Source organism: Netta rufina (genome assembly GCF_964035555.1).
Source record: "Netta rufina genome assembly, chromosome: 2".
NCBI classification, from domain to species: domain Eukaryota; kingdom Metazoa; phylum Chordata; class Aves; order Anseriformes; family Anatidae; genus Netta; species Netta rufina.
In genome coordinates this window covers 139,747,469-139,775,235 of record NC_140124.1, presented here as the reverse complement: position 1 = coordinate 139,775,235, position 27,767 = coordinate 139,747,469, and the positions used below count along the sequence as shown (strand labels likewise).

At 36.5% G+C, this 27,767-nt stretch overlaps 1 protein-coding gene across 3 annotated transcripts in view; it reads right to left on the bottom strand.

Annotated features, from left to right (window-relative positions):
- The window catches only part of OXR1 (oxidation resistance 1), a 78,257-nt gene that overhangs the window by 9,364 nt on the left and 41,126 nt on the right, over positions 1-27,767 (bottom strand). For 2 of the 3 annotated variants that reach the window (XM_084307008.1, XM_084307010.1), the window contains 4 exons: positions 26,596-26,764; positions 23,589-23,751; positions 3,553-3,633; positions 128-253 (listed from right to left, as the gene is read on the bottom strand). In XM_084307008.1, the coding sequence (XP_084163134.1) occupies positions 128-253; positions 3,553-3,633; positions 23,589-23,751; positions 26,596-26,764 (539 nt within the window). The remainder of the gene's footprint in view (positions 1-127; positions 254-3,552; positions 3,634-23,588; positions 23,752-26,595; positions 26,765-27,767) is intronic. The other variant, XM_084307009.1, reaches the window with a different exon arrangement.

Sequence of the window (27,767 nt, the reverse complement as noted above, 5' to 3'; positions counted from 1 at the left end):
CTACGAAAGTGTTGACTTATGCATTTGTACCACACAAGGCCTTAAATTATTTGGTGTGTTTTACACTATGCCATATCATTTGTGAAGCATCAACATACAACACTAAAAAAATCCTGTAAGTAAATACCTTTTCTATTTGTTCTGGCTGGAGTAATTCACTGGGATCACTAAGATTTGGCCGGAATGCTTCAGGCTCCAGGTCTGTTTTTATGTTTGTTGCCTGTTTTGAATTTGTATCTTCTCTTGTTGTTATCTACAAAAAGAATCACAGAAAAATAAGTATTTGCAATACCATCAGCAGGGAAGATACAATTTGCAGGTTTAAAACCATGCAGTTACCAATTTACAGTTATGCAGCTCCTTTGAAAGTTAAAAAAATCCATTAATTTGATCTAAGCAAGATTGTCACTGTTTCCAATAGCAAGCCAATATTCAACAATATATTAATATTAAATTACACGGTTACCTACTCAGAAAGAAGCCACGGTTTTATGCTAAAATAAATCCTTCAGACAGGTGAAGGAGTCAAATGCTTTTCTGAGGTCAAGACACATGCTTGCATTTTAATTCCATTGTATCATTCACATTAAATATAATTTAAAGAGCTCAGAAAAGGAATTTAAACTTCAAAATATTAATAAAAAAAATCTCAGCAGTTTCTGTATCAATTTTTTTTTTAAGAGTACCTGTGAAAGTTTCCACATCTCTACTATGTATCTGAAAAGACTGCTGTCAAACACCTTGAGTAAAGCATCTGAATTGAGCTCTAGGAACATTGCTACTTTATGAGCTGATCTGCTAGAGTACTTATGGGAAAAAGAAGAAAGATTTGACAGCTGAGAGGGGTGGGGAGAAGAAAGCAGTAACACTTAATGCTGCATATTGATCTTGGGAGATCTGGCAGAGATGCATTATTCAATTCTCCTGCAGTAGTTTAAAGTCCCCTGCCCATACACCTACCCTAATCAGTTGATGACCACCATTTGCTGGAGATGGCAGAAGGCCACAAAATGCATCAGATTTCATAGATCACAGCAGTTGTTTAGCTTAGTCTGCATTCATTAGCACTTTCAAGCTAAAATGCCATGCAACAAAAACTAGACCAACTAAGAACCAGTTTTCCTTTTATAAATCTTGCTACAGAAATAGTTAAAGCTTATTGTGGGAATAGCTTAATCTGACAAAAGTGCAGGACTGAAAGTTAAGGAAGTTAGCAACATAAACCACTGCAGCAAGACTTATTATAACAGAGATTTAATAAATAAAGAAGCCTTAACAAGAACGAGTACACCTGAAAAATTTAGCAGCCTCAATTAAGTTTCAGTAAAGGTCAGACTGAAATATTCAAAGCCTGAATCCTGCAAATTTTAAGGAAATACCTGCCATTTCCAGAAAAAAAAAAAAAAAAAGCAAGCAAGCAAAAAAAAAAAACACCTGTGTTTGCCATATAGCTCATATTAAAAGCATACATGAAAACTACAGTATTTCATGTACCACTGTGATAAACTTTGCCAAGCCTTTCAGAAAGAACTTTCTTAGTTAACTAAAGAAAAGCTAGATAAAAGAAAACACTGAAATACACATAGGAGTATTTAAACAAATATACCACCTGGGAGGAAGGCAAGAAAACCACAGCAAGAATCCAACCCCATGTTATCACCTTTCTTTCCCTTAAGAGCTATGAAAAAAGTTCCTATCATAAACTCCTGTTACTTAAAAATAGTTGTATATATACACACTCTAAGTATATGCGTGCAATAACTTAATTGCAACATTAATTCTAAGCTCCAGGAAAGGTACACTTAAAAAGCAACAATCAAGTAAGCAAAAAACTCAGGCCTTCCATTTTTCAGTGGAGGGTGACAACTGTTTCTAGTGTCAACTATGCACTAATTTCTGTGTCCTGAGGAAAAAAAGTATCTGCACTTCTCACATACAAAGATGACACACATATTGCATTTGTGCTATCTATAGAAGATGTTATTTAGTAGCCCAATCTTTTCTACCTTACATACCTCTCATACATCTTATACTGCTTCACCTCTGTAAAAGCCTCAGCAATGTTCAAGAGTACAGCAGAAAGTTTATTCCCTGTTATTCTTCAATATTGATTAAAGCACACCACGCAAACATGAATAATTTGTATTAAAGACTTGTTTTGTATGAACACAGTAGAGCAACTTTCTAGGAAAAATACTGCTTTGTAGAAGCAGACGTAGAAGGCTATCTATCTGACAGAACCAAGTGCAGCTCCAGCACATGTATTTCCTGCTCAATTTCCATTAAGCAGACTGACCTATGTGCACATTCCAGGGGCTACTGCAGTTAGTAACTGTCAGGCTGTCTACACCACAAACCAAAAAAACAGCCTCAGAGCAGAGTCTGGAGCACGCACAGCTTACAGGCTGTGGCCATCACATCAGCTTTTTCAAGTCAGCTTAAATCTTGAGTTGGGGCATCCCAGGTGAGAGTTATTTGAAAAGAACTGTTGCATTTCCAGGATATTAATACAAAGATTCCCCACCAATACTTGTCAGAGACAACTGTTTTGTTCTCAAATGGGAATTTATCTTCTCTGCAGAATTTTTGATTTTCCTGTAGAAGTGCAGCTTCTGGGTTTATGCTCACTATCAATTTACACAACCTTGCTATTAATAAAATGCTTACGTAACAAATTACTAAGTATTAAATAAATTGAAATAAAAGAACTAAGAAGAGATTGCATAATTATATAATGGTTTAAAAAGCCAAGATTAAAGTAAAAAAATAAACATGAAATGAACTTTCTAAAGTTCCAGCAGCCAATTACTACAGGAAAAAACAACTGAGCTCTTAAGAGTTCTGTGTTATGCTTTCCATCAGTAAGTTAGATATGATATAAAACTTTGAATTGAGATGTACAACTATCAAACTAAGGAACACCTAAAGAGAATGCAAGTATCAGTTCCAGTCCACATCAGTAAGCCTTCAAAAATCCAAAATAAAATAATGTTTTTGATAAAGGAAGTTCCGTTATCAGCTCCATTTGTATAACCTTTGACATGTTGAACTGCCTCAGTTACCTGCTTGTATAATGCAATAAATACTTACCTATTCCACAGAAGTGAAGCTTCATACTTGCCAAATACTGAGAGATTCTTGATGAATAATCCCTATATAAAATTAAACATCCATGCAACTATGCAACAGTTTTTAGATTCTTCACCTGTTTTGCATTCTTTTTAGGAAAGTTTCTATCTAACACAACACACCAGTCTAAAATGGAAGTTAAAACACATCACTCCAAGCAGTACTAAGAACAAGTTTTCAAATTCTGACAGAAAATTCCTGTTTGAAAGAGTTGGAAGTAATAACTTCATCATAAAGTTACTGCATTCCATCATAGCATTGTACAATTAAATACATCCAAAACAAAGGAATTTTCTGCTGGATCCTTGTAGTGTTGTAGACAAGACAAACCCACTTAATATGGGGCTTGCCCTGATCAAAGACACTACAAAGAAAGATGTCTTTAGTATCTGGAGATGGGTTTTAAACTACTGAAGAGTGCACCTGGAGACGTCTGCAGAGTGTGCGCAGTTCTTCGCTATTTAGAGCATCGATCCTGCGGTGATACTCAGCCACTGACACTACCTGAATATGGAGACAGGAAGACAATAATTCCACTGACAGTTGAAGAAAAGTAAAAAGGTAAGAAAGAAAAAAGTGGAGGAGAATAATGAAGGAAAAACGGGCAATGATAACAAGCAAGAAGTGCTAAAAGATGTTTGTTTTGGCAAGGACAATGCACACGTAGGCGATTTTAGACTTATGAGTAGACATAGCAAACTTACACATTAAACACCAATGGCACTAGCAGTCTGATGCATCTTAGTGTTCTAGGATGAATGTAGAACTGATAAAGAAGCACAAAGTTACCAGTATCAGGATGCTAAGTTATAAGTCAATCTGAGTTGCATGCCTTAACCCACACTCTACACCCCCAAAGTCCTCTCAAAGCTTCTTTACATCCAGATTAAATGAATCCTTTGAACCTGGTTTGCTTTCAGAAGCAGAATAACTAGAAGCAAACCTCAGATTTCTTAATAGGTTCGACTCTTCTATCTGTCAGTAAAGATAGTAAAAAACAAGGTAGCAGGACTACAGGCCAGTAACCCCCGCAATATCTTTATCCTGTACTTTCCATTCACTTCCAAAGCTTCAGGAGCTGCTTGTCCATCGCACAGCTGCGCATCAACACATTCACTCCAAATGCCACCTCCATTTTTGCAGGAGGTGTACAGACAGAAAGCCTTTAGTCAGAAAGCTCTAGAACATGCTGCTCTGGGTGCAACAAGCTGGCTAAAGGACTACAACAGTCATTTGGATGTAACTGCAGCAGATAATGTGATTTTGAGAAAGACTCAAAATCATCATTTATATGAAAGCATCTTAAAACAGCTGGTGAAGAGATTAAATGGATGTCCCATGTAGTAAGAGCATATTAAAAATTTCTAGAGATCCTACCACAATGCAAAGGAAGATAACCACAAGTCCAGCAGCTCCCCATCTACCTGCCCCTACTACAAGGAGTTTGGCCAGATACTCGCCACTGTCCTGAGTACAGAGCCCAGTCACACATGACTGGCTCTTGAGTAGTGATGGTTCACTCTACCCATGCAACTGCAAGGCAAGGAAAAAGGAATATTTGTAACATCCAGTTTTATAACTGAATAAACTAAACTACTAGCACTCATTTTATGTCCACTACTTTCCATTGTTCTCTTATAAAAGATAAAGAATAGATTGTATTTTGTGCATTCTCAGAGTCAAGTAGTTACATGTAAAGCTTTAGAAGTATTCCCCAAGCATACAAATGATAGCGTAGCTGGATCAATTTATTTGCTGTGACAGTTTGTTACATCTTTACATCATTCTTCCCATCAACTTATAAACTTCTTGCTTTTCATGATGACAGTAAGGACTTGTAAGTCTTACCACTTCTTCAAGCACAGTCCCTACCACATAAGATGTTTAACTTCAAATAGTCTGTGAGTACCTGGTTACTTAAGAAGACTCTTGCCCCCCCAAAAAATCTCATAGTGCCTGAAACCATTATATAGATGCCATTTCACATACTGTAATGTTGACAATTTTATAGGCAATGACATCTTGCCTTCAACTTGTCAAATGAATACTCTATCACAACCCTTCATTTGCGAAATCCTTAGATCACTAAGAGTGTCAGCAAGTCTGACGTGTCTGTTCATATGCCATAGGGAAGCCTACAACCTCAAACAGTGCACACAAGGTATTCTGACAGATTTCTTACCTAGAAGAAACATATATTTATTTGAGTAAGTATCCATAATAACATCTCCTTGTCATCCTGAACACATTATGCACTGTCACATTACACTTGGACCTTCATATCTGCCTTGTGGACAAAAGCCTGCATACCACAGTCTGTGACTATGCAGTGACAATCACCACAAAAATCATGTCACAGAATTTCAAACTACAAACAAGAAAATTAGAGGCCTGGAATAGAGGGATCCACCCTCTCAAGTCTAGTATTTATTTTAAGCATACAGTCCATACTAGCATTCTGAGTAAGCCAAAAGGACAAATGTTTCAAGGTTAGCTATTCATCATTATGCGTTTCAGTAGATGGGAACTGGGCTTGAAATGAGCGTGTTAAAGTAGCTCAATAGTTCAGCTATAGTGCATGACCTACAAAATGCTTATGGTTCAGGTCAACATCATTTATTTTTGCTTTAGAGTGGACAAAACTACGTATTTCTGGATTCTGTAGCTCATTTAGTCATGCAATCGGATACATCTTTAAGCTTACTGGCAACTACCTTCTACTAGTTCATCCATAAAGTGAGATGTATCTTGAAAACTGCTACCATTTTGTCTCTGCTAGGTCTGAGGGCTGTTTTGAAATGGTAGTAGTCTAATTAGTTAGAAGCTTCCTGTGCTTTACATTTGGTTTTATCTATACTCTGCTTATGCAGTGTCCTATTCCATCAAGATTTCTTCATTTTCTTTTATAGCCATATTAGTCCTCCATTCAGTTTCACCACATCAAATAAATTGGTTATTTCTTCCCTTCCCCATGCCTCTGTACTGGCTGTCTACTATCCTGATCATTGCAGAAGATACTTCCTACCTCATTCCACTTTGAGCTTTCACTTTCTCACTCACACACTGTTAGAAATACATGGAAACCATGAAAGACAAGGGCAGTTTCATATGCATCATACTGCACTCTGGTCTTCAGTACAGAATGTTTCTTTGTACTAAAATTCTTTCATTTTGGGCAGACAGTAGTGGATGCCATTTATCTGTATTTCACAAAGGCTTTTAACACTGTGCTGCCTTGCAGTCAAATCAGTTACGTCTTGAGCATATGAAGACAAAACCAAAAAATTGCCTGGATTGCTGGGCTCAAAGGGCTGATGCTAGCGATTCAAAGTTTAACCACTGATAAGCCATAGGAGTCACTAGTATTCTGTATTGTTTAATCTGCTCAGTAGCACTGAAAATGCACCCTCAGCAAGCTTAGGAAGGACCAAACTCTAGGGAAAGTCCTCAATACACTAGAAGGAAGGGCAAGAGCTGATAATGACGCAACAGAAACCTCCTGACATCCCTCATCTCTCCAGATGCTTGAAGTTGAGTAGCAGCAAAGACCCACCTTTGTCCAGAACAGCCCCATGTGGCAGTACAGGCTGAGGGCTGGTTGACTAGACAGCAGCTTTGCAGGAAAGGAGTAAGGGCCAAGGGGAGGTGGGATCTGGTGTCCCGGTAGGCAAAGTGTTTAACAGTGGCCGCTTGTGAAGATGAAGACTAATCATGTTCCAGGTGACAAATGAAAGAGCAATGCCAAAGGTCAAGAAAGATGATTACTCCCCTGTTAGGGGAGCTTGTGAAGCTGCACATGCAATGTTGTGACTACTTCTGTCCCCTTCAGTCCAAGACAGATTGACACACTGCACAGAGCCCACTGGGGGGGATGATTAGGGGTGGAAACATGATACACAAGGACTGTCTGAGAGAGCTGGTTTGTGTAGCCTGGAAGAGAGACAATACTAACAAATAACTTGATTCCTTTGTTGTGCTTCCAATCTGGGCACTAAAAGGATGGAAGGCATTAGTTACAAGGCACAACAAGGCGAATTCTTATCAGATGAAAGAAATAATTCTCCACAGTGGAGATGATTGACTGACTGACACAGGGTTCCAAGGAAAATCACAGTATCTCCATCCTTGCTGGCTTTCAAATACTGAGCAAAGTCCAGAGAAAATTTAGATAAGTTCTTCTGCATTCAAGTCATTAAGCTTGAAAGGATAAAGCTATCAAAATTCCAGTACAGACCACGTCCTTACACAGAAGTTGCCAGTATGCCCCAAATTGTCTTGATCTAGGTACTCTGCCCAGGATTAAAGTGCAGACCTACCTATGTGAAATTGCTGTGTGATTTACTGCACTCTTCACTATGCCAGCATCCAGATTACTGAACACTTAAATTTACTTTGAGGGTCAGAAAGTGTTCCTGAAGAACCCTCTGCCGACTCTCTAGCTATATACTGTTTCAAAAAGAATTAAGGCAAGAGACAAGGACAGCTAAATCTCTCATGGTTAAATTGGGCACTGGTTGGTACAGACTGAAGCAAAGAAAATGTACAACTGGGAAGTTAGTGTTTCAGGACAAAAGAGATTCTGTAGCCTCTATTCTAAACCAATACTGTTGAGAAAATATGGGATAAGTTGTATGACCAGTGCGAATGCTTTTCAGCTTGACTTCATACCAGTTATGAGTTAACCACTCAGTAAAACATACAGGAGTTTGAATATTTAATGCTGTTAAGTCAAAAAGAGGGTTTACATGCTAACTGTCCAACTTAGCAGGGGACTTAGGATTGTCCTTCTAGAGAAACTCATGTTTTGCAACACTGCTTTTCTGAAAGTATGTCAGAGGACCTCCTCTTGCAAGATATGCTGGCATACCCAAAAAGCAAAGCACAAATGATAGATCCTAATATGGAACTTATTAGTCCATTAGCAATCCACATGAATATCCAGTTACAATTGTTTGAATGCCCTTGAAGGACAGTTTGCCACATGCATAATGACACATCAACACTTCCAGCCACTGGTTCCATACAGCTGCAATATAGTGCTGTAAAAAAGCACACTGTTTACATCAAGGAGGGAAACCTCTACCAGTTTAATGAAGTAAAGTGACCAACACATGCACCTGATGCGTTTGCTAATACCACTGTCTAACTGCTGCTCTCAAACCAAGTACAGCTGAACTTTCGGAGCTAACAAATAGCTGAAACGATGTCCTCTGTCTTATCAGAGCTGAACAGTGCTTCTGAAAGGTAAGAATGGAGAAGGTGTAAAAGTCCTAAGCAGTTTTCTTCAGCATCAGTTATCTATACTCTCATGATTAACTGAATATGAAAGAGAATGAAAGCTGAACAATTATACTCTGAACCTTAGTACATCTGCTCAAAATCAGGTGAACTGAAAGCTTCTTTGTGAACAGACTCCAGAATGCTTCACAAATTGTGCCAAGTTATTTGATTAAAATAAAAATGAAATCAATGTAATTTTATTAAACCCTTTACAAGTTACTCCAAACTATCAGTCTACTACTAATTCATTAGTAACTGGAGAAAGGTAAGAAAGTATCAAACCCTTTATAAAGGCTGCAAATAGGTTACAATGATAATAAAAGGTACATTCATGAACCAAATGCTGTTAGGGAATATTTTAAGAGAAAAACTTCGTGTTCCTTTTTTCAGACAAATTTAGCATCCTCTCAAAATTCTTAGACACTGCCTGAAAGGAAGCAATATTGAAGCAGTCTTCTGTTACAAAAAGGAGTGTTTATGATATATTAACTGCATTAAAATAATGTATTAATACATAACAATTACTACATTAGATAAACATTAAGTATCATTCTGAAAAAAAAAATATCTAAGGCAAATTTAATTTATGTTAATGAGAAAAAAATCCCTGCATAAATGTTTCCATGTGCCTCCTTGCAGATATATGTACCTATTTCACTAAACCAAGGCTAATATCAAAAATTTAGCTGCATCTATCAGACTGTTTGCCTGCTCATACCATCAGAAGCGTTCCTATATATCTTCTGAGGTAGGACCCATAATATAGATCACAGATGGAAATGACTGTAGATGCAAGTTAAGCCCTTTGCTAAAGGAAAAGTTTAGAAAACAGATAAATTGAAAAAAAAATTGAATTCCGATAGCTTTTGAGAGCTATTGGAATATTTTGGACAGCTATTTGAGAGTTACTGAGAACCATGGCTCTGGACCTGCCTATGGCCATGCAAGTCAGCTCAGGAAGCAGGTGTGGCTGCAGAGTGAACCCATCGGAGTGGTTTTCAGCCAAACCAGCTTCCTGTCACTGCTGATGAAGAGGAACAGCTAGCCATTTTAGGCAAAGGAGAGGGATCAGAGAATAGCAGCAGTCCACTAAACTCTCAGGCACTGCTGTTCTCTTTAAAACTGGCAGTCTCTCAGAGCTGTTCTGCATACCAGGATATTTTCCATAGCTGTGACAGAAGAGCTTAGTATCTTACAAGACAACAGCATTTGCCTTGTGATCAGTACAGTCTCCACAGCACCACGGGACAGACTGTTAAGTATCTGCTTTGACATAATAAACATGTATTGAAGAAAAATTAAAAGTTTCACAATAATCAGAATTAATAAATTCACTTGAGAAGAATGCAATCAAAGCCTTAAGCACACAGTGCTTACAGCAACTCTCGAAGCCTTTATAACAAACTATTTAAGATATTAGAAATCATTACTTTGAGAAAGATAATGCCAGCAAGAGTTAAACTTAACAGGAACATTAAATAAACCTTAGGATGTCTGTACAAAGAGTTAAGAATCAGATTTATGAATATTAGAGATGTCATGCAAGTTGACTCGTTTTGTCAAAGAATCTAAAATTTAAGAAAAGAAATTAGCATTATTACCAACAAAACCTAGATCTTCTGACCCAGTTGATTTATCTTGCAAATAATTGAAGGAAGTTTCAGAACAAGCAAGTAAAAGAAACCAGAGTTTCAGTTATCTAAACCAAAGCACCCAGTACCTGACCTCAAGCTGCCATTCCAGAACTGTAGAATGGTTTTGGTTGGAAGAAACCTTGAAGATCATCCAACTCTAACCTCCCTGCCATGGGCAGGGACATCTCCCACCAGACCAGGTTGTCCAAAGTCCCATCCAGCCTGGTCTTGAACACTTCCAGGGATGGGGCATCCACAGCTTCTCTGGGCAACCTGGTCCAGTGCCTCACCACCCTCTGAGTGAAGAATTTCTTCCTAACAGCTATTCTAAGTCTACCTGCTTTTCTAGGCCCATTTCTTCCTTGTGCTGAGGGCCCCAGGGCTGAACGCAGAGCTCCAGGTGGGGTCTCAGAAGAGCAGAGCAGAGGGGGACAATCACCTTCCTTGCTCTGCTGGCCACACTGCTTTTGGTGCAGCCCAGGGTATGGTTGGCTTCCTGAGCTGTAAGCACACATTGCCAGCTCATGCTGAGCTCACCAACCAACACACCCCCAGGTCCTTCTCCTCAGGGCTGCTCTCAACCCATTCTCCACCCAGCCTGTATTTGTGCTTGGGATTGCCCAAACCCAGGTGCAGGACCTCACTCTTGGCTTTGTGGGCCTGTGTGAACCTCAGAGGCTCACACAGGCCCAACCTCTCAGGCCTGCCCAGACCCCTCTGGATGGCATCCCATCCCTCCTGCATGTCAACCGCACCATGCAGCGTGGTGTCATCACTAAACTTGCTGAGGGTGCACTCGATCTCACCATCCACGTCACCAACAAAGATGACAAACAGTGCCAGTCACAAAACTGACCCCCAAGTATAAATATAAAATCTGATCATGCCATGGAGATATCCTCTCAGGTGTGAGAACAAAGTGTATTATAATATGTCATACATGCTTAGAAGTAGATAACTGAATCCCACCCTAGTTGTGGAAAGCTTTGCCCTTTTTCATCAGAAAAGCTATGGAATCAACTTTGGATTGCATAGACCATTAAATGCACACAAAATATAAGCCTCTAATACCCACTTATTTTCTTTCAATTTACAAACAACCTTTTCAAATCTTTATCTGCTACTGAACTGCACTTGTAGTGAGTTCAGTAGCAGATAAATCGCATATTTCACAAGTATTAATACACGTACTCTAAGTTAGGACACTGGGTATGGCACACACCTGATCAGGACAAGGTTCAAGGCAATAATCACTATAAGAAAGTACTGGATTGCACTCTTTTTTTTTTTTTTTTCCCCCCAATATACTCAGATCAGTTCACTACTATAACTAATAAAACTGAGCATGGAAAACTGCCTTCTGAAGATCTTTGTAGCAGTATTATTGGATTAATGCAATCTGGTTCTGGTACCCATAGCGGTGAGCACTAACTTCTCATCTTTCACGTGTATACTCTTATAAACACATCCCCAGAACCTAAACATAGCCAAAGAACTACACCATCAGCTTAGCAACTTATTGCTAACACATCAAGAACACACCAAGCCTGCTGGAGTTTAAGAAGTGTTTGGACAATGTTCTCAGTCATATGGTCTGAATTTTTGGTAGACATTCTGTGGAGCCAGGAGTTGGATCCTTGTGGGTCCCTTCGAACTGGGGGTATTCTATGATTCTATGAAGAATCTCAGAATTTGTGCAAGTCAAGACATTCAAACCATTAAAACTAGAATTATTTTAATACCCTTTGCATTGTATTTTCAGAATATAAAAGACAAAGGTAAGGTTTTAGTGGTTTTATCCCCTTTGGCTGCATCCCCTATAGAAACACTGCAAAGCATTCCAGCCATGACAGGCATTTCCCAAAGGCAGCAAATTCACCTTTTGTTCTCTTGTATTGCCTGGTGTCCTTTGTCTGAAGTGCTTTTACAGAAGAATGGCTGCCTACATTTCTAACATTCTAGAAACTTAACATCATAGCTTCTATTGCAGTACAATGAAGAGTTAGTACCAAAGAGATTTACTAAAAATTGGGAAGCATATTTTGAAGTGGGAGCATGATGCTTTGGTTGGTCATTAAGACTGATTTCTCACCCTAGGAAAGCATCAGATACCTTAAATGCCTGGTCTAAGTTTACTCTATCACGTATACTAAAGACCTTGTAGGTAAATAAACCCAGATGACTTATACCTAATTCATACTTTTATTATAGTTGCTGGACCAAACAGAATGATATGTTATTTCACGTCAGCTGTGTCTTCATCTGAATTTCAGATGAACAAACAAAACATTTAGTCAAAAACCTATACTTCACATTTGCTGCCAGTCTAACATGCTTCCCACTGTCTCACATAACACAAGTAATGGTTCCAACACTCCTCCTCTCTTTTCCATACGAAGGTTACACTGGCACATTAGCTTTATGATCATTCATTGAAGGGAAAAAAATACAGAGTAACTTGTTGATATAATAAGATTTGTAAGATATATTCATTCTGTAGTTATTTCTACACCCCTTTTTCTGATCAGACTTGTTTTATACATGAAAAAAACTGTTTTCTAGCAAAGAAAAATTCTCCTTATATTGTCAACCTCTCCATAGGAAAGGTTCTCAAAGTTTAACCTCTCCATACAAGTCAGTTACTATTGCTTTAGAGTAGTTGGACTCTGGCTAACATGAAACGTTGGTCCTAAAGGAAATACTTGTAACAAAGAATAAAACTTTTTTTTTTTTTAAATAAGCTGGGCAAGAAGCATCCATATCTATAATTAAATAATACCCTTGTTAACCTCCAGATACCCTGCAGCAGTGTAAAAGGTATGCTTGAATTACGTTTGAGTTAATTCAGCTATTGTACCTCTATTCTATAGAAAAGTAAGAGCCTATTCTTTCAGAAAAATTTTCCTAGTCAGGAATGCATTTAGAGAAACAATCATTGCCATTTGACATGATTTAATATTCTGCAAGTAACCTGATTACAAATAAAGACAAAAATAAAAATAAAAAAGAGAAGTCAATAGCACCTCCAAAAGACACATGCACCAGAAACCAGAGATCTGCAACTCTTACAAAGAAGGTGAAAAGCTTATCAGAATCTGAATTATGTATCTCCAGATCTGCTGTCTGGTACAGCACAACAAGTATATTGTCAAGATCGCTTCCTCCCTATTCCCAAGTTGCTACTGTTTTGCAAGTCTCACTGAGAACTATTTTATTATTATTATACAAATTTAAGCCTTTCTGGGGTAAACAATGCAGTACAAATAGTTAATTCCATAGATTTAGTGAACTGTAAAAACAGTGGCATGTCCTCACTCCCCTTTTTTATAAATGTATGAGAGGGTCATGGGACTACAGCACTTTTCTCCATCAATTCAGAACTGTTAGAAGATCTTCATATGGTTGAATGACTTCTGAGAAGCTATAACCAAATAGCAGCTTGGATTTATAGCTTTCTAAGTAAATGTCAATGGAATCTACTGTTCAATATATTTAGCTATAAAGCAAATTGTTGCTGAAATAAGATGAATTACTCCAAAAGGGGAAAAAATAAAAACCAATAACACTCAAACTACTAAAATTCCGTAACCTTCAAAGTAGTTTCTCTTAACTAGTACCAATGAAATATGAGGAATTAAATTATGTACATGAAAACTGCGAAAATCTGACTTAGCATCCTGTTCACACATTCAAAATTTAAACTTCCAGAAACTGCCTATGCACCATACCGTTAAGAGAATGCAATACCAGAAATGAACATACTGTGCTGAAAATTACCAGAGCATATTTATGATTAACTGGCTGATGCTTTCCTCCCTTCTTCCCATACCAGAGCCGAGACATTTCCCTTCTAAAAATAAAACGAGACTAAAAATCATTCAAGGCTGTTTGAAAGCATTCTCTCTACCTGCTGTCAGTTCCAGGCACAGACAGAGCCCCACAATGGTGACAGGATAGGCTGCTAGAGGCACAGATTTGACTGACGTGGCTGGGAACAAATGAACAAGTGTACAGTAGGGGGGTTGCATCCCAAATGATGACGGTAGAGAAGAAGAAAGGTTTCCTGTATTCAAGGGTGGTTGCAGAGCACGAGTTTGTTGAAAAGGCTAGAATATTTAAAGATACAGAACTTCATTTTTTTTTGTATGCAGTACTTAAAAATACAAAATAAAGAGCTGCTTGTGAAATTGTTATTCTAATATTCATTAACAAATTTGCACTCCATAGTAAAATAAGTTTGTCTTTCTATTGCTCATAAGTCTGTATAGACTCATTTTTTTTCTTAGAGTCCAGGACTGGTTAAATAATGGTCAGTAATCCATAAATGTGTGTGTATATGTAATATATTAAAGGTTAAAGCATTCAGGATGCAATACTCTCCACATTTCTCAGAATCATGTTTTATTTCTTTTTTCCTTAAGGAAGGAATGTTTATCTAATCAGGTGTGTTCAGCAGTAATATGTGCAGCATGCACCCCTTTGAGAACTTCCTTGTAGTAGCACTTGCAGGCTTTATTCCCCCTCCCCAAAACACCCAGTGCTCCTAGTTCTAGATTAAAATATTGAATAAGCAGAGGCAGTGACAAGCAGCAGCATAACATTAAACACTGATCACTTCTGCTATTGCACCGATCTAAAAACCAAGATGCCTAAGCAGAGGAAACCAGCAGCAGAGCTCAAGTACACAGCAAACCCCACTGAAATTCCTCACCTTGCTCTAGTGTCTAACAATGTAATTCAGAATGATAAAGTGTTTCTTCTCCATAAAAGCTTTCTTAGGAGCTGGTAACTCTGAAAATCAATTTGTTCTGACTTAGCTTTCTTCTTAGCAATTCTCTTATGAACATTTTTATCAGTGGCCCATTCAAAACTGAAAATTGGGAAACTCATACAATAACATACTGACTGTGTATCTAGTGTAAGATTCAAACAAACCATACACCCATTTATTATGTTTTTAAAATCAATAAGAGCCAATACTGAAGTAAAGCAACAAACGCACTGCATAGACTTAATTAAAACTGCTTCAGATGAGATAATTGCAATAAATACAAGAACAGCTACAAAAATAAATCAGCCAGGCCAAACTCAAAGGAATGGAAAGTATGCAGAAAATCTATTTCAAACTGTTGAGATGCATCTTCTGAACCAAAAGAGAAAGCTAGCCACATAACTAACTCCCCCTCAGCTTATTTTAGCATTGTTTTCCTCCCTTCCCTCCTCCCTCCCCCAAAAAATTAAAATAAATAAAAAAAAGAAACCCAAGTTCTTCCCAAACAGTAGCCAACACACAGCTTTTCCAAAACTGGGGAAGGGGGGGGAGGAATTACCTAGGAATTTAGGCCATCATATAATTTTTTATTCTAGTACACTGAACGTATATTTTAAATCTTAACTCAACTTACTAGGATGCTTCCAGCTTCTAGTTAAAGTGGCTCCCACCCAGAGCTTCTCAGAAGGATTTTTAAAATTTGCTCAAAAGAGGAGAGCCATAAACTTGCTTGGTGAGATCTGAAAACCTGTTTTTTCCACCTAATTATATTTGCAAAGTTTAATGGGAATAAATGCAGTAGTAACTTTTTCAAATCAGACCTCCTGCCCATCTGTTTTGTTGTTCAGGCTTCCAGCAGCAGCAGCAACTCCCAAACTGGGAGCTGCCCTGTAGCTGAGAGTATCTGTTGGAGGGGGAAGGCAGGTCAGGATAGCATCATCATCATGAAATAGTAATAAGAGTGACCAAAGCTTTCTCTTGTGATTCTTGATCTCCACCCAGCCCCTTAACACTTTTTCCAGACTGGTGGAAGACAAATTTATGTTAGACAAAAAAAAAGGCCATCCAGGGATCTCAGAACCTCAGAGCATCTCCTAATTAAAGACAAAAATAAACTTTCCTTTTATTCTTTTCTGCATTTGTGGGTTATACTGCTGATCTGATAAATTGAATCAGAAACTCATCTTGTTAATACATTCCTTCATAAGTTCATAATTAATAAGATTCCAGACAGACGGAATATTAACTCAGACCTAACATAACTGCAGAACAGCAGCACGCATTTAAGAGCAGGTCTATTTGCTACCTAGACAACAGAACAAAACAAAGTGCATCCAATTACACTGAATATTAATCTTGTTATTGTCATTGTTAGTTTGTAACTAAGCCAAACATCTCTATACAATCAACGTTCAAGCCAGAAGCAAATAGGCCTTTCAGCAATTGTTGTACACAATGCTGGTTTTCCTAATAAACCAATCTGTCCTAAATTAAAAAGTAACAGAAAAATGTGAGTATAAACCAACACCATTTATGAAATGTCTTATTTTCACTCCAGGTCAGTTTATAGCTTTGCCATATCACATTTAAAGTTACCAATTTACAAGATCTCATAATCTAGAAACAGGATAACAACTACAGCAACTCCTCATAAACTTGTGTAGGAAAAAAACAGGATACAGGGTGTGAAACATCATTGCAGTCTGGCTAGATGGCGTCACTCTGTTTCTCTCTGTAGCTAACACAACCTCTTACTACCAAAGAGACAGAAAAGTTGAGATGTTGAATTTCACAATCCCTGTATTTAACATGCACACATTTTTTAATCAATATTACATTAGTAAAAAAGACTCCTCTTAAGTGAACAAGGTTAGTCCTGAGAGATACTGGGGAGCATTTTTTTGGGAAGGAATTGCTTGTTTTAGCAATTCCTGTTAATTTCCACAGTATGCTGCTTTGTAGGGGACCATGTTTCATGATGAAAAGCCACACGTGTGTTACCCTGAAGATAAGCTAAACATCCCCAAGCAATTCCTGGGAAGATTGTATGAGGCATACCCATGAAATAAGATTGTTTCTAGAATTTAATACTTTAATTCCAGAAGCAATCCTGAAAATTGAGCAAAACATACAAATCACAGGAACCAGACTGGATGACTTTAAGTGCCTCAATGCAATGCACAAGTCATTTGCATTTCTGACTGACGAGCTGAAAGCTTGTTTTTATGATGTTGTATTGCCTTGTCTGGGAACAAAAACAAAAATCAATAAACAATGACATTAATTTCACTTTCAGTGACATATCTACTTTTATATGTATATATTAAAGAGATGGGGTTGCTACTTACTAACATCAAACAGGTGTATTTCAATGATTACAGTTTTTATGCACAAGTGTTCAAGAACTTCAGAATTACAAAGGCACCTAACTCAGTTGCTTGATCTTTTGCAGAGATTCTGCTAGGTGAAAGAAAGGCAGTTTACAATTTTCATAATAGAAGACATACAGAATATAGCTGAATTAAGAGGTCTGATTTATCTTCTTTAATAGGAGGTAGGCAGGTTCTACTTTGTACAAAAAAAAAGCCTCTCAGATGACTGCAGAAACTGTCCTGAGTTCAGAAACAATGAAGTTAGTGCCATTAAAAAAATAAAGCAGGTATTGGTAAATACCTAAGTAAAATAACTACTTTTGTTCTAGAACAAGCAGATCTTTGCAAAAAGTTATGGCAACAAAGGTGTTTCAGTGCATGAACTAACATGTAAAGCTGATATGGGATTATGGTTAACTGAGGTCTGATTTTTCTCCCTTTCTGCCTACACAAAACACACCAAACAACACAATAGCCAGCTTTGGTGGTATCCTGCACAACAAGGAATGGCACAGCTTCTTAGTTGGCTGATAGTGTTTTCTTAAGAAAGGAAGTCTAATTTAAGAAGTTATCCCTTGTTTCCTTTCAACAGCTTAGGAAAAAATAAGAAGGCATTTCCCCATCCAAAGATTTCCTCTGGATTTCCAGAGGCACTCTGAAAGCCAGAGTCACAAAAGCACAAGATTTTTAGTTGCATGATTCTGCTTCACGTCTCATAAGAGAGACTATCCTAGTTCTTTCTAACAGATACATGAAATAACTATCAGTTACAATTCCACATAAATGATTCCAATTACTGAAGGACAGTTTTATGTACTGAATTACATCCAAATTTTCCCTTACAAATTATAAGGGGTTTCAGAATAGATTAGAGAATATAAATTGTAAGGAAAAAAAGTGTCCTAAGCATGAAGTTGAGATTTTTACAATATTTATTCAAACTAATTGCAAAAGCAAGAACAAGAGCTACTTGTCCTTCGGAAAGGCATCACATTATGTTTATGGCCACCAGCCTCTTCAATCACAAAAAATAATTCAACGCTTTTAGTATTGCACAACTGCAGAAGTTCGTAAGAATCTCATTGTCCAGACCAAGTGCAAAGCCTATTAAATATGCTTTTTAGTGACTCATGCATAGTGACATACCTGTAATTTCCAAACAGACAACACATAACATAAAACCACACTATGAGAGTGTATTGTGTATAGTAGTTAGATGACTAAGAGACAGCATTTCAAGAAACATTGCGAAAATACTCCTATTTTGAGGACTGTTAGTGGCAGGCATCATATGATCACACCACATTTTAAAATGTAAGACATAGCAGGCAGCTATTTCACTCAAAATATAGGGCAGGGAGCTAAAACAAATTCATAGGAAAAATACTATTAAGTATACAAAAATGTAAGCCCTATTTAAGGAAAGAGCAATGCATACAGAAAGAGAAAGATTCATTTTAGTATAGTAGTGTTATAGGGTACAGTCCAGATCCAGTAGAAAACTTAAGCACCTATATCCAATATTCCAAACCTGAAAATACTGAAAATCTATTGTCTGACCCAGGGACAATCACTATTTGTGACCATCATTCTTCTACAAAAACACAAACAGAATTTCTGAACACTCCATTTAGAGGTAATGATTGTGAAATGCAAGACTAGAACACATCCAAAACAATCAGGAAACTGGGAAAACTGGCTGCAAACATCTGTCAACTCATGCTTCACTTTGAAAGCTGACATCTAGACGGCTTCAAATCAGACGGGCTTTCTGTATTTTCTAAAACTGAGCCAGTTACCAACTACTGTAAGAAGAGCTTTCAAGTTCTCTGACAATGAGCTTCCTGTTTTCAGGATTCTTATTTAGTATTTAGATTTATATAGATCTGAAGCATGACTATCTTGGATAATAGCAATTAATGACACCTGATGACAGGGGGAAATATGTGAAGGAAATCAACACTTTATCCAATCCACTGTTCTATTATAGAGTAATTCTTCTGTTTACTTAATGGATCTAAGACTTAAATAGGAACCAGTTTCCTTAAGTGATTTCTTCACAACTGCATAAAATGAAGTGTCTTCAACATCTTACAAATATTCATCTCTGTCTGTAGTAATTTTATTTTGTGTCCGTACTCTGGTTGATGACCAGAGATCTGATTTTTCAGCATAAGTCCTGTATTTCCAATATTGCATAATGACACGCACTTAATTGTGGTACCTCACATATATACTGTTTCAGAATCAAATCTAGAAACCTCTGAAGAGATCAATTAGTCTTTTAGTTAGATATAAAGAAAACGTACAAAAATTGTATAGTAAAAACAGGAAAACACAAATCACATAATTTCTCCTTTATGCACCCTTTCTTACTCAAATAATCATTTCAGTCGTTTCCCTTCGAATGCCTTCCTCCTTGCTCTATGTTCTAAAAACATAGGGATTTCCTTTTTATCTAGCAATACCAGAAGCGTTAAAACCTTTTCTTGAAAGTTAGCTTCAGTTGACTGTTCTCTCCAAATATGATTCATTGATCCCTTAAAGGTCTCGGCAGATGGGGCCTTATTTATGCCTCACTTTCAAAGAAAAATATTTGAGTTTATCAGCAACTTTCACAAGCAGCATCTTGAAATGCATACAAGTTCAGTGGAATGTAAGCACTCCAACTCTGCACTAGAACCCTAATATGGTTAAAAATATTTTACATGCATACTTGTTTTCCAAGTCTTTTTCCTCCAGTCAACTTCAAACTGCTGCCTGCCATTTCATATAGGAAATGCAGCAGTAGAAACAAATCTGTCAAGATTTTAAAACCCATGCTAGGTAACAGATAGTAGAACTGGAGTTTCTGGCATACAAGAATCAGACTGCCAAACCAGAAAAGTTGCAGAAATCCTCAAGAAAACTTACAGATATGATGTATAGTAGGTAATGTACATCTTAAAACAACTTGAGCGAAGATTATACGACCAAATATAGACTGTAACACGCACTCCGTTTTTTTTTTTTTTTTAATGAATTGTATACACAATGCTAAAAAAAACCAAACACATTCATTATTCTTTACAGTGAATGTCAACAACACATCTTTCAGGAAGACAAGCTCTCACGCAGCCATATGAAACTATTAGCAGTTTTTTGTTTTGTTTTTTTTTTAATAGAAATAACAAAGTAGTTGCACGACTTGAAAACTCATTTCTGAGCCAGGCTTTGGAGACTGCACATTTCAAACAATTTTTCCTCTCCACTCATCTCTAGATTCTTCAAGCTTAAGACCAGTCCTTAACATTTACAGCACTATTATTGGCACCAAAATGATATTAAGGCATCAGCAAGTAAGAGCAAGTACCTTAATTCATTACTACTTCATTAATTCCTACACATATTTATATTTGTCCTGCTTAGCTGCCAGCTTGGATAAACCACAACAACATTATATAAAACTTAAAAAGAAAACAAAACAAATACACCATTAAGTACCAACAAAAGTTGCTTCTGAGTTGCAGCTCAACAGAAACGCTCAGTTTGCTTTCAAAGCTGGTTACGTTTAGATGTAAGAACAAAATGCATTTTGGAAAAAAACTTTGTTTATCAACAGTCTTCCAAATACTAATAATTCTTTGTGCTAACAGATGGAGAGAACCACTAGCACTTGAATCACTACACTCTAAACAAAAAATAAAAAAATATTGCCACGATAAATACAGCCTTAAATCTCCATGGCTCAGTACAGATAGAATATCCTCCCCTATCCCCCACCAAAAAAAAAAAACCAAAAAAAAACAACACCCTCTTCCCTGATGAATATACACATTCACTTGAACACAAGAAAGTTAAAAAAGAGACTTGAGGTAAGTTGATGGGGATAACACCAATCAAGAACCCAACAGTGTAATTTCTGAAGTGTTTTTCTTTTGAATACTTCGTGCAATGTAGTTATCTGATAAAAACATGTTTTATCTGATTGCAGGAGTCTTGACTTTCTTTCTGCTAGATCAGAGATTGTACCTACTAAATTACTTCAGGGAAAAGGTTGATACAAAAAACTATGTGCAGATAGAGGAAAGTAGATGAAAGCACATGCTTTTTTATGCACTTTTTTTTATGGTATTGGTCTTTGCTTTCACTTTATCCTTTTCTTCCCGAAATTCTTTTTCCAAAGAAATCACAGTACTTAAAGTCTCTTGATAAAAAGCTGCAGCTGAATGTGTGAATATAGGACTACCAAGCATAGAAGCAAAAGCTGATGACCATCTCAGAGCACAACACCTGGGTTAACAACTACTCCTCTTCCCTGCTTCTCTAGTCTTATCATATTGGACAGCAAAAGCAGAAAGAATGTACACTTTTTGGAAAAGCAAGCTATTCCACCAGCTTTCTCTTCTAGTAAATCAAGAGTTCCTTGCCATACATGTATAAATCAAGATTTTGTTTTTCATTTCTGTTCCACCCTGAGTTTTCTCACCAGTATGTTCTGAACAAGGCAGTCTATTTTTCATCCCATTATCCTCCAAAACTTGCAGTAAAATCAAAAAGTTTCAGTGATGCTGTTTACCTGCTATCTTGCATGAAATCTGGATGAAGAGCTGACAGTAAAAGCTTCCTGGGTTAAAGGAAGTGCATTGACTGAAAACAATGAAATTCAATGGGAATAATGGGCATGACAACAGCTACAATTCTGTGTCTGCTGACATTTTCTAGCACGTGTGTTAAAAACCACTGTAACTCTGATACTGTCAAGCATTTCCGATTAGGAAAGTTAATTTCTAAACAGCTTTCAGATTTGTGCTGTAAGTCGAGTAAGAGAAGTCTTACTACGCAAATTAAAATGCCTAGAAGATGACACCAGCATATTTCTTGTATGTGCACAACTTTGCTTAATATAAAAGTTAGTATGATGTATAACTTCATTAAAAAATTCTGGATTAGATTATGAAAAACAAACTTAAAATAATTTCATGCAACACAGATGGAAATAACTACTTTTGAAATGTCTTCTACGACTGTTTCCAGCTAAATGTAAATAAAGGCTCAAATAATTATTTTTTTTGTTTTGTTTTGTTTTAAGCAAATAACTAACACATTTAAGAAAAGGACTGCCTCTGCTATCTTCAGAAAGAACTCCTAAAAAGTTTCATCCTGAAGAAATCATTGTGCTACTTCCTGTGAAAATGGTTCTGTACAAATGGGTAAAACAGAGTAAATGAATAGTTCACTAAAAGACGTATGTTGTGCCTTGAACCATAAAATTGATCACTTGATAGTCTGTTTTCTGTGCTCCAGAAGGCAAGGTTTTAAGATATCAAAAGCCTTTGAGCAAGAGCCAATACCAAAATAAGTTAGTGGTGTCAATACTTGAGCAATATACACACTGAAAAACTTAAGATTTAGAAGGCATGCATGATATTAATTTATCAGCAAACTCCTCCACACAATTATTTAGCTGCAGAGGTAGTGTTCTTTAGCTCTAGCCTAATACATCAGCTAAGTAAGTGACAGCTTGAAAACAGAATTCTTAGTCCCAAAAGTTTAAATTTTAGTAGAAGAAAACTAAGGCTACTGCATTTTTTTTTTTTTTTTTTTCATCTTTCATACTATACAAAAATGTTTCAGAGAACACAAATATAGACTTCCTCAATTTTGGCATGTTCCACCAAAGAAAAAAATAAAAATCAAGATATATACTGCAATTGCTGTCCTGAGATTCAAGTTAAACAGTGCTGATGGGATACTTTTACAATATATGACAAGAATCAAATTTGACTGACACTTGAATGCACAAGACTACAAGGTTTTAGTTGTATGCACACTAAAAAACAAAACCACAGACATGTAAAGATGTGTCCATAGAAACACAGTGGACACAGATTCACATGAGAGTAAGGTGTTCATCATAAAAAATAAAAAGATAGTTTCAGTTGCAGCATATTACTAAAATCCATGCAACAGCAAAGTTATGTATGAAAATATTATAATTGAAAGTTATTTATAGGATTATTAGAAAAAACATTTCATTAATAGATTAATGTTCCTTGTTTTTTTTTTTTTTTCTTATCCTTGTTATGAGTCTTACCAATGAATATTCAACATTATATACACAGGCATGATAGAAAATCAAAAAGTTTATTGACTGCAAATAGTCTGCTTCAAAGTTAAGCTTCTCTGCTTTACTCATATTCAAGTCAAGTTTTAACTTACAATTTGCTCCAAACAAAACGGACTTCTAATTGTGAAATGTTGCCTGAACTGATGTTAGAGCAAAGCATCAGGATGGCATAAATTAAGCAACCATGATTACAGTAAGCAGACTACACTTTGTTCGTTTATTGAGAAAATATTTAAAACTAATCTTAATAATATTCCTATGAAAATATTAAGAGTGACACCATTCTTCCTTACCTCCCACTCTTTAGCAGCATCTTCAGTAGTAGATTCTTCACTAGTTTCAGGCTCTTCCTTCTTTTTTACTACTATAAATCCAGGCTCTCGAAGAGACTCCCCAGTATCCTCTGCATATAGCTCTGGACTCCACTGGATAAAGAAGACATACAAGTGATCTGTCCTAGAGAAGTCAAGTAATGATACAGAGAAGAAAAAACATGGTAAACATTTGGGCTGTATCAAATAATATGAAATACCTGGGGTTAAAATAAAAATACTTACAATTTCACATTTTATTAAATACTAGAAATACATTTGAAAAAAGCTAGCCATTATAATAGTGCGGGGGCTTTGGTTTTTATATTAATTATAAGAAGCTCACACTGGAGGAAAATGAAAAACTGGCAAGTGACTAGCTGTTCTCATATAAGAGCACAGACCTTCCAACCATTACCATCCAATTGGAAACAGTATTCCAGTTGAAATAACTTCCAAAATAAAGTTTTAAGATATTTTTCATATTATTTTAAAAGTACATGAAATATAAACACAAACAGGATTTTAAAAGAAGTCTGTATGTCTGTTTTCTCTACCCTCAAAGAAGAGCTTAAGACTTCTAGAAATGTAACCAAAGTCACATAGACTGAGAATCTCTACTTATGTGAGAAAGTAAGGCTGAAAATGTGCATATACATAACTAGATGAAACTAGAGGCTACCGGGTCTGTAGCACTGCAGTAAATACCCAATATTTAAGTTACCTCCCTTTAAGTTACCTGCCACAAATGGTATGGTTTTCCAGTTTGGAAAAACAAAATGCACAAATTCCCAGAAGAAAGTTCTTTAGACAGGTGCCAGTCTATGTTGCTTAATTATTTCCCAAATGGACACAGAGCATTTAGAAAAAAGAACTACTGGATTCATTGCACTTATCTCATCGTGGAAGAGACAGCTTTAGAGCTAAGTGACTAGTGACACAAATTCTAGAGTTTGGGTATTCCCATGTCTCTCTTCAGAGGTATTTGTTACAGTTGGTCTGCACACTGGATTAGTGTGAAGAAAAATCTTTGGACATTTTCCCCCTCCTTTCTTACTAAAGACCTATAAAACTGGAATAGCAAAAAATACATGGCAGCAAAGCCTCAAAAAATGCAGCTATAATTTGCCTGTGCAGCCGTCTAAAAGGATATGTAACATGGGTACGTATTAAAAGCCTCTGAACATGGTCAGTTATTCAAAGACAGCTCCCTTGTTAAAATTAAAGGTTTCCAGATAACACTGATAAAAGGAAAAAGATAAATTGTTCTCTGACAGTAAAAGAGAAAACATTTCAGATGCATAAGGCTTAACAAATTCTATGACAAAGTCAGAAAGGGAAGCTTCAGGTTCCTCATGCACTGATGTATCCATTTCAAATGTCCTACAAGAAGTAGGAAAAATAAAAAATGAAAGCAAGGCCTTCTGCTATTAAAACAGCTTTAAATTCATAGTAACAGCAGTTAAAAAATAATAATTAAAAAAAAATAATGTTTAAGAAACTCCAGAACATTCCTTCCCTGATAGGCTTACTTGAGATTACGAACAATGAAATAGAAAAGTAGTTATCTCACAATCCTGCATTATTTCTTATCACTAGTTTTCTTTCACCTATCTTGACACTAAATAGTTTGACCTATGCAGAGTAGCACTAAACAAGTTAAACACTGAAAAAATCTGCCCACATGCAACCTTTTAGTGTACATTGTACACACTGTATGGATAAAAAACAAATCACTGATCTGCCATACAGTTAGAGAGAGAAACCACGTATGGGTGGAGTCATTACCAAGGAGGTCAGAGACTGTCAGCTAAGAACTACTTCTGAAATAGGTGACACATTCTGCTTTCTCCAAAGACATATTTTTACCATCTGTCAAGAAATGGAAAAAATCTATACCACTTGAGGGTAGTGAGGGTGATTTTAAAACCAGATTAGTAATGTGCTAGATTCAGTTCTCTCTGCTGAAAAACTCAAGTATTTTGACGTCATTTCAGTGTGTTACATGTCTCCATTCACAATGGACATGAAGAAAGACTACTGCCTTTCTCATTGCAGCCAACTTTTAAGTATGAAATGATTTTTGTGTTTGTAATCAACCTTTTCTCCTTTAGATTAAAGAACCCCACTTACTTCTAATTTTCCTTATATGTTACACTTTCTAGGCATTAATTAGTCTTGCTTCTTTCCTCTGGACTCTCTCCAATTGATCGATATCTGTCCTCAACTGCAGTGCCCCAACTGGACATTCTATGCCATTCAGCTCAAAAGAAAAGATGGAAAAGTGACTTCATCATTGTGTGTAGGTATTTATACAAGATGACATCTGATAATTGCTTTTTGTTTGGGTTGCTTTTTATTTATTTATTTATTTATTTTATCTCTTCTGTCATAATAAACTCCAATACCTTAGGAAAAAAAATCACATTTTCAAGTTGAAAATAAGTCACAGTTTACTAGTAGCAAAGATCATTTAAGAAATGCAAGACTTTACTAGTGAGCATGGACATCTCATGTCACTGCAGCTAATTTAGACATTTTTTCCAGTAGATGTGTTTAAGTTGCTTCCTAGAAAATATTTTTGTTCCATAACGATAAAACAGAAGTACCCCAGCTAATTCTATTCAACTCAGAGCTCTAGAGAGAAATATTTTTTCCAAGCAATGGGAAGCACAGATAACGGCAATTAAAAAAAAAATAAATATATCCTTCCCTGCAGAACTCACTTCTTTCATCAGACCCCATTTACATGAATGTTTGATTTTTACTTGCTACAAAAGCCCAAATAATGAGAGACTATTGACTGAACCTGCAAATAACGAAGGAAAACTTCAATATGGTAATGAGGTATTCAGGCATTAAGTAAAGCCAATCATCAATACCCTGGGCTCTATTTCTTTATAGACAGACACCAAAAGAATTGGGTAGGGAAAAACCCAAAATACACAGAGGAAACTTTCATATTTTTTTTCTAGTCTACCTTTCTTACCTTTCTTGTGGAACAGCAAACCAGTACTCATGTTTTTTATCTCTCTGAGCATACTGTTGCATTGATGCACTTGCTTGTGAAACGAATGTTTTTCTCATAGGTTTTCCAACCTTGAGAAGCAAAAACTTGTGAGATCGATGTCTTCGTTTCTCCTTCACATGGGAAGAACCTATTAGTAAAGAAAAATAAGCTATCCACAACATACAATAGGATTTAATAGAATGATTGACCACTTTTGTAATAGGAAATAACTAGATAAGATGTTTACCTGACATAAGGTCAGTTAAACACAAAAAAAGTTGTGCTAAATTATACCATTAGCAGAATTAACTTAATATTCAAATATGTTGCGCTCTACATTTTTACTTCCAACCCCAGTTGAACTTCAATCCTTCAGCCATGCCTGAAAGGCTTTCAGAAGATGTTCTCAATGCATATCCCTCAACACTGATTCAGACACCACACTTAAAAAGCCTCCACACACATGCAAAAGACACTTAAATAAGTACTTTACAGATGTAAAAGCTGCTCAGTAATTACTTTTCCTTTAAAGAAGAAAATTACCAGTACTGCTAATAGACAACTAAGATAAGTTTTATTTTGTTAGATATTTCAAACACTTCAAAGGTATGAACACCACTTCATGATAAAGTATACCAGATGTTGCAGTATGGGGCTTTTCCTGCCAGTACTGTATTTAATTGAACAAGCAAAATTAAATGATTACCCTCAAGGTCTGGATTGTCAAGTCAGCACAGGGTTACGGAAGAAGCCTTCTCAGAATTATTTCTTTGCCAGAATAATTGTTCAAATCCTAGAACACGAGCTACAGCCACAAGAGACTTTTTAAAGCAGGAAGGAAAGTGCAAGTTTTCAGAGTTCTGATCGTCACAAAGGATTTAGCCTGTCTCTGTTGTTAAAGGTACGTACAGACATGTTTCAGCTTTCTAGGAGACTCATCTGTTGGTTACAGCTGAAGCTTACCATCAGTGTGACCATGCAGACTACCAATACAATGAGCATATGAGCAAATATCACCTTCTTCATCTATAAATATCTCTACTGTATGCTTTGAATCTAGTTTTCAACACAAAGTTTAGAATTGTATTGTGCCATAAAATAATGTTTTTTGTTTGTTTGCTTTTTTCCAGTAAGTATCTAAATGGGTACTG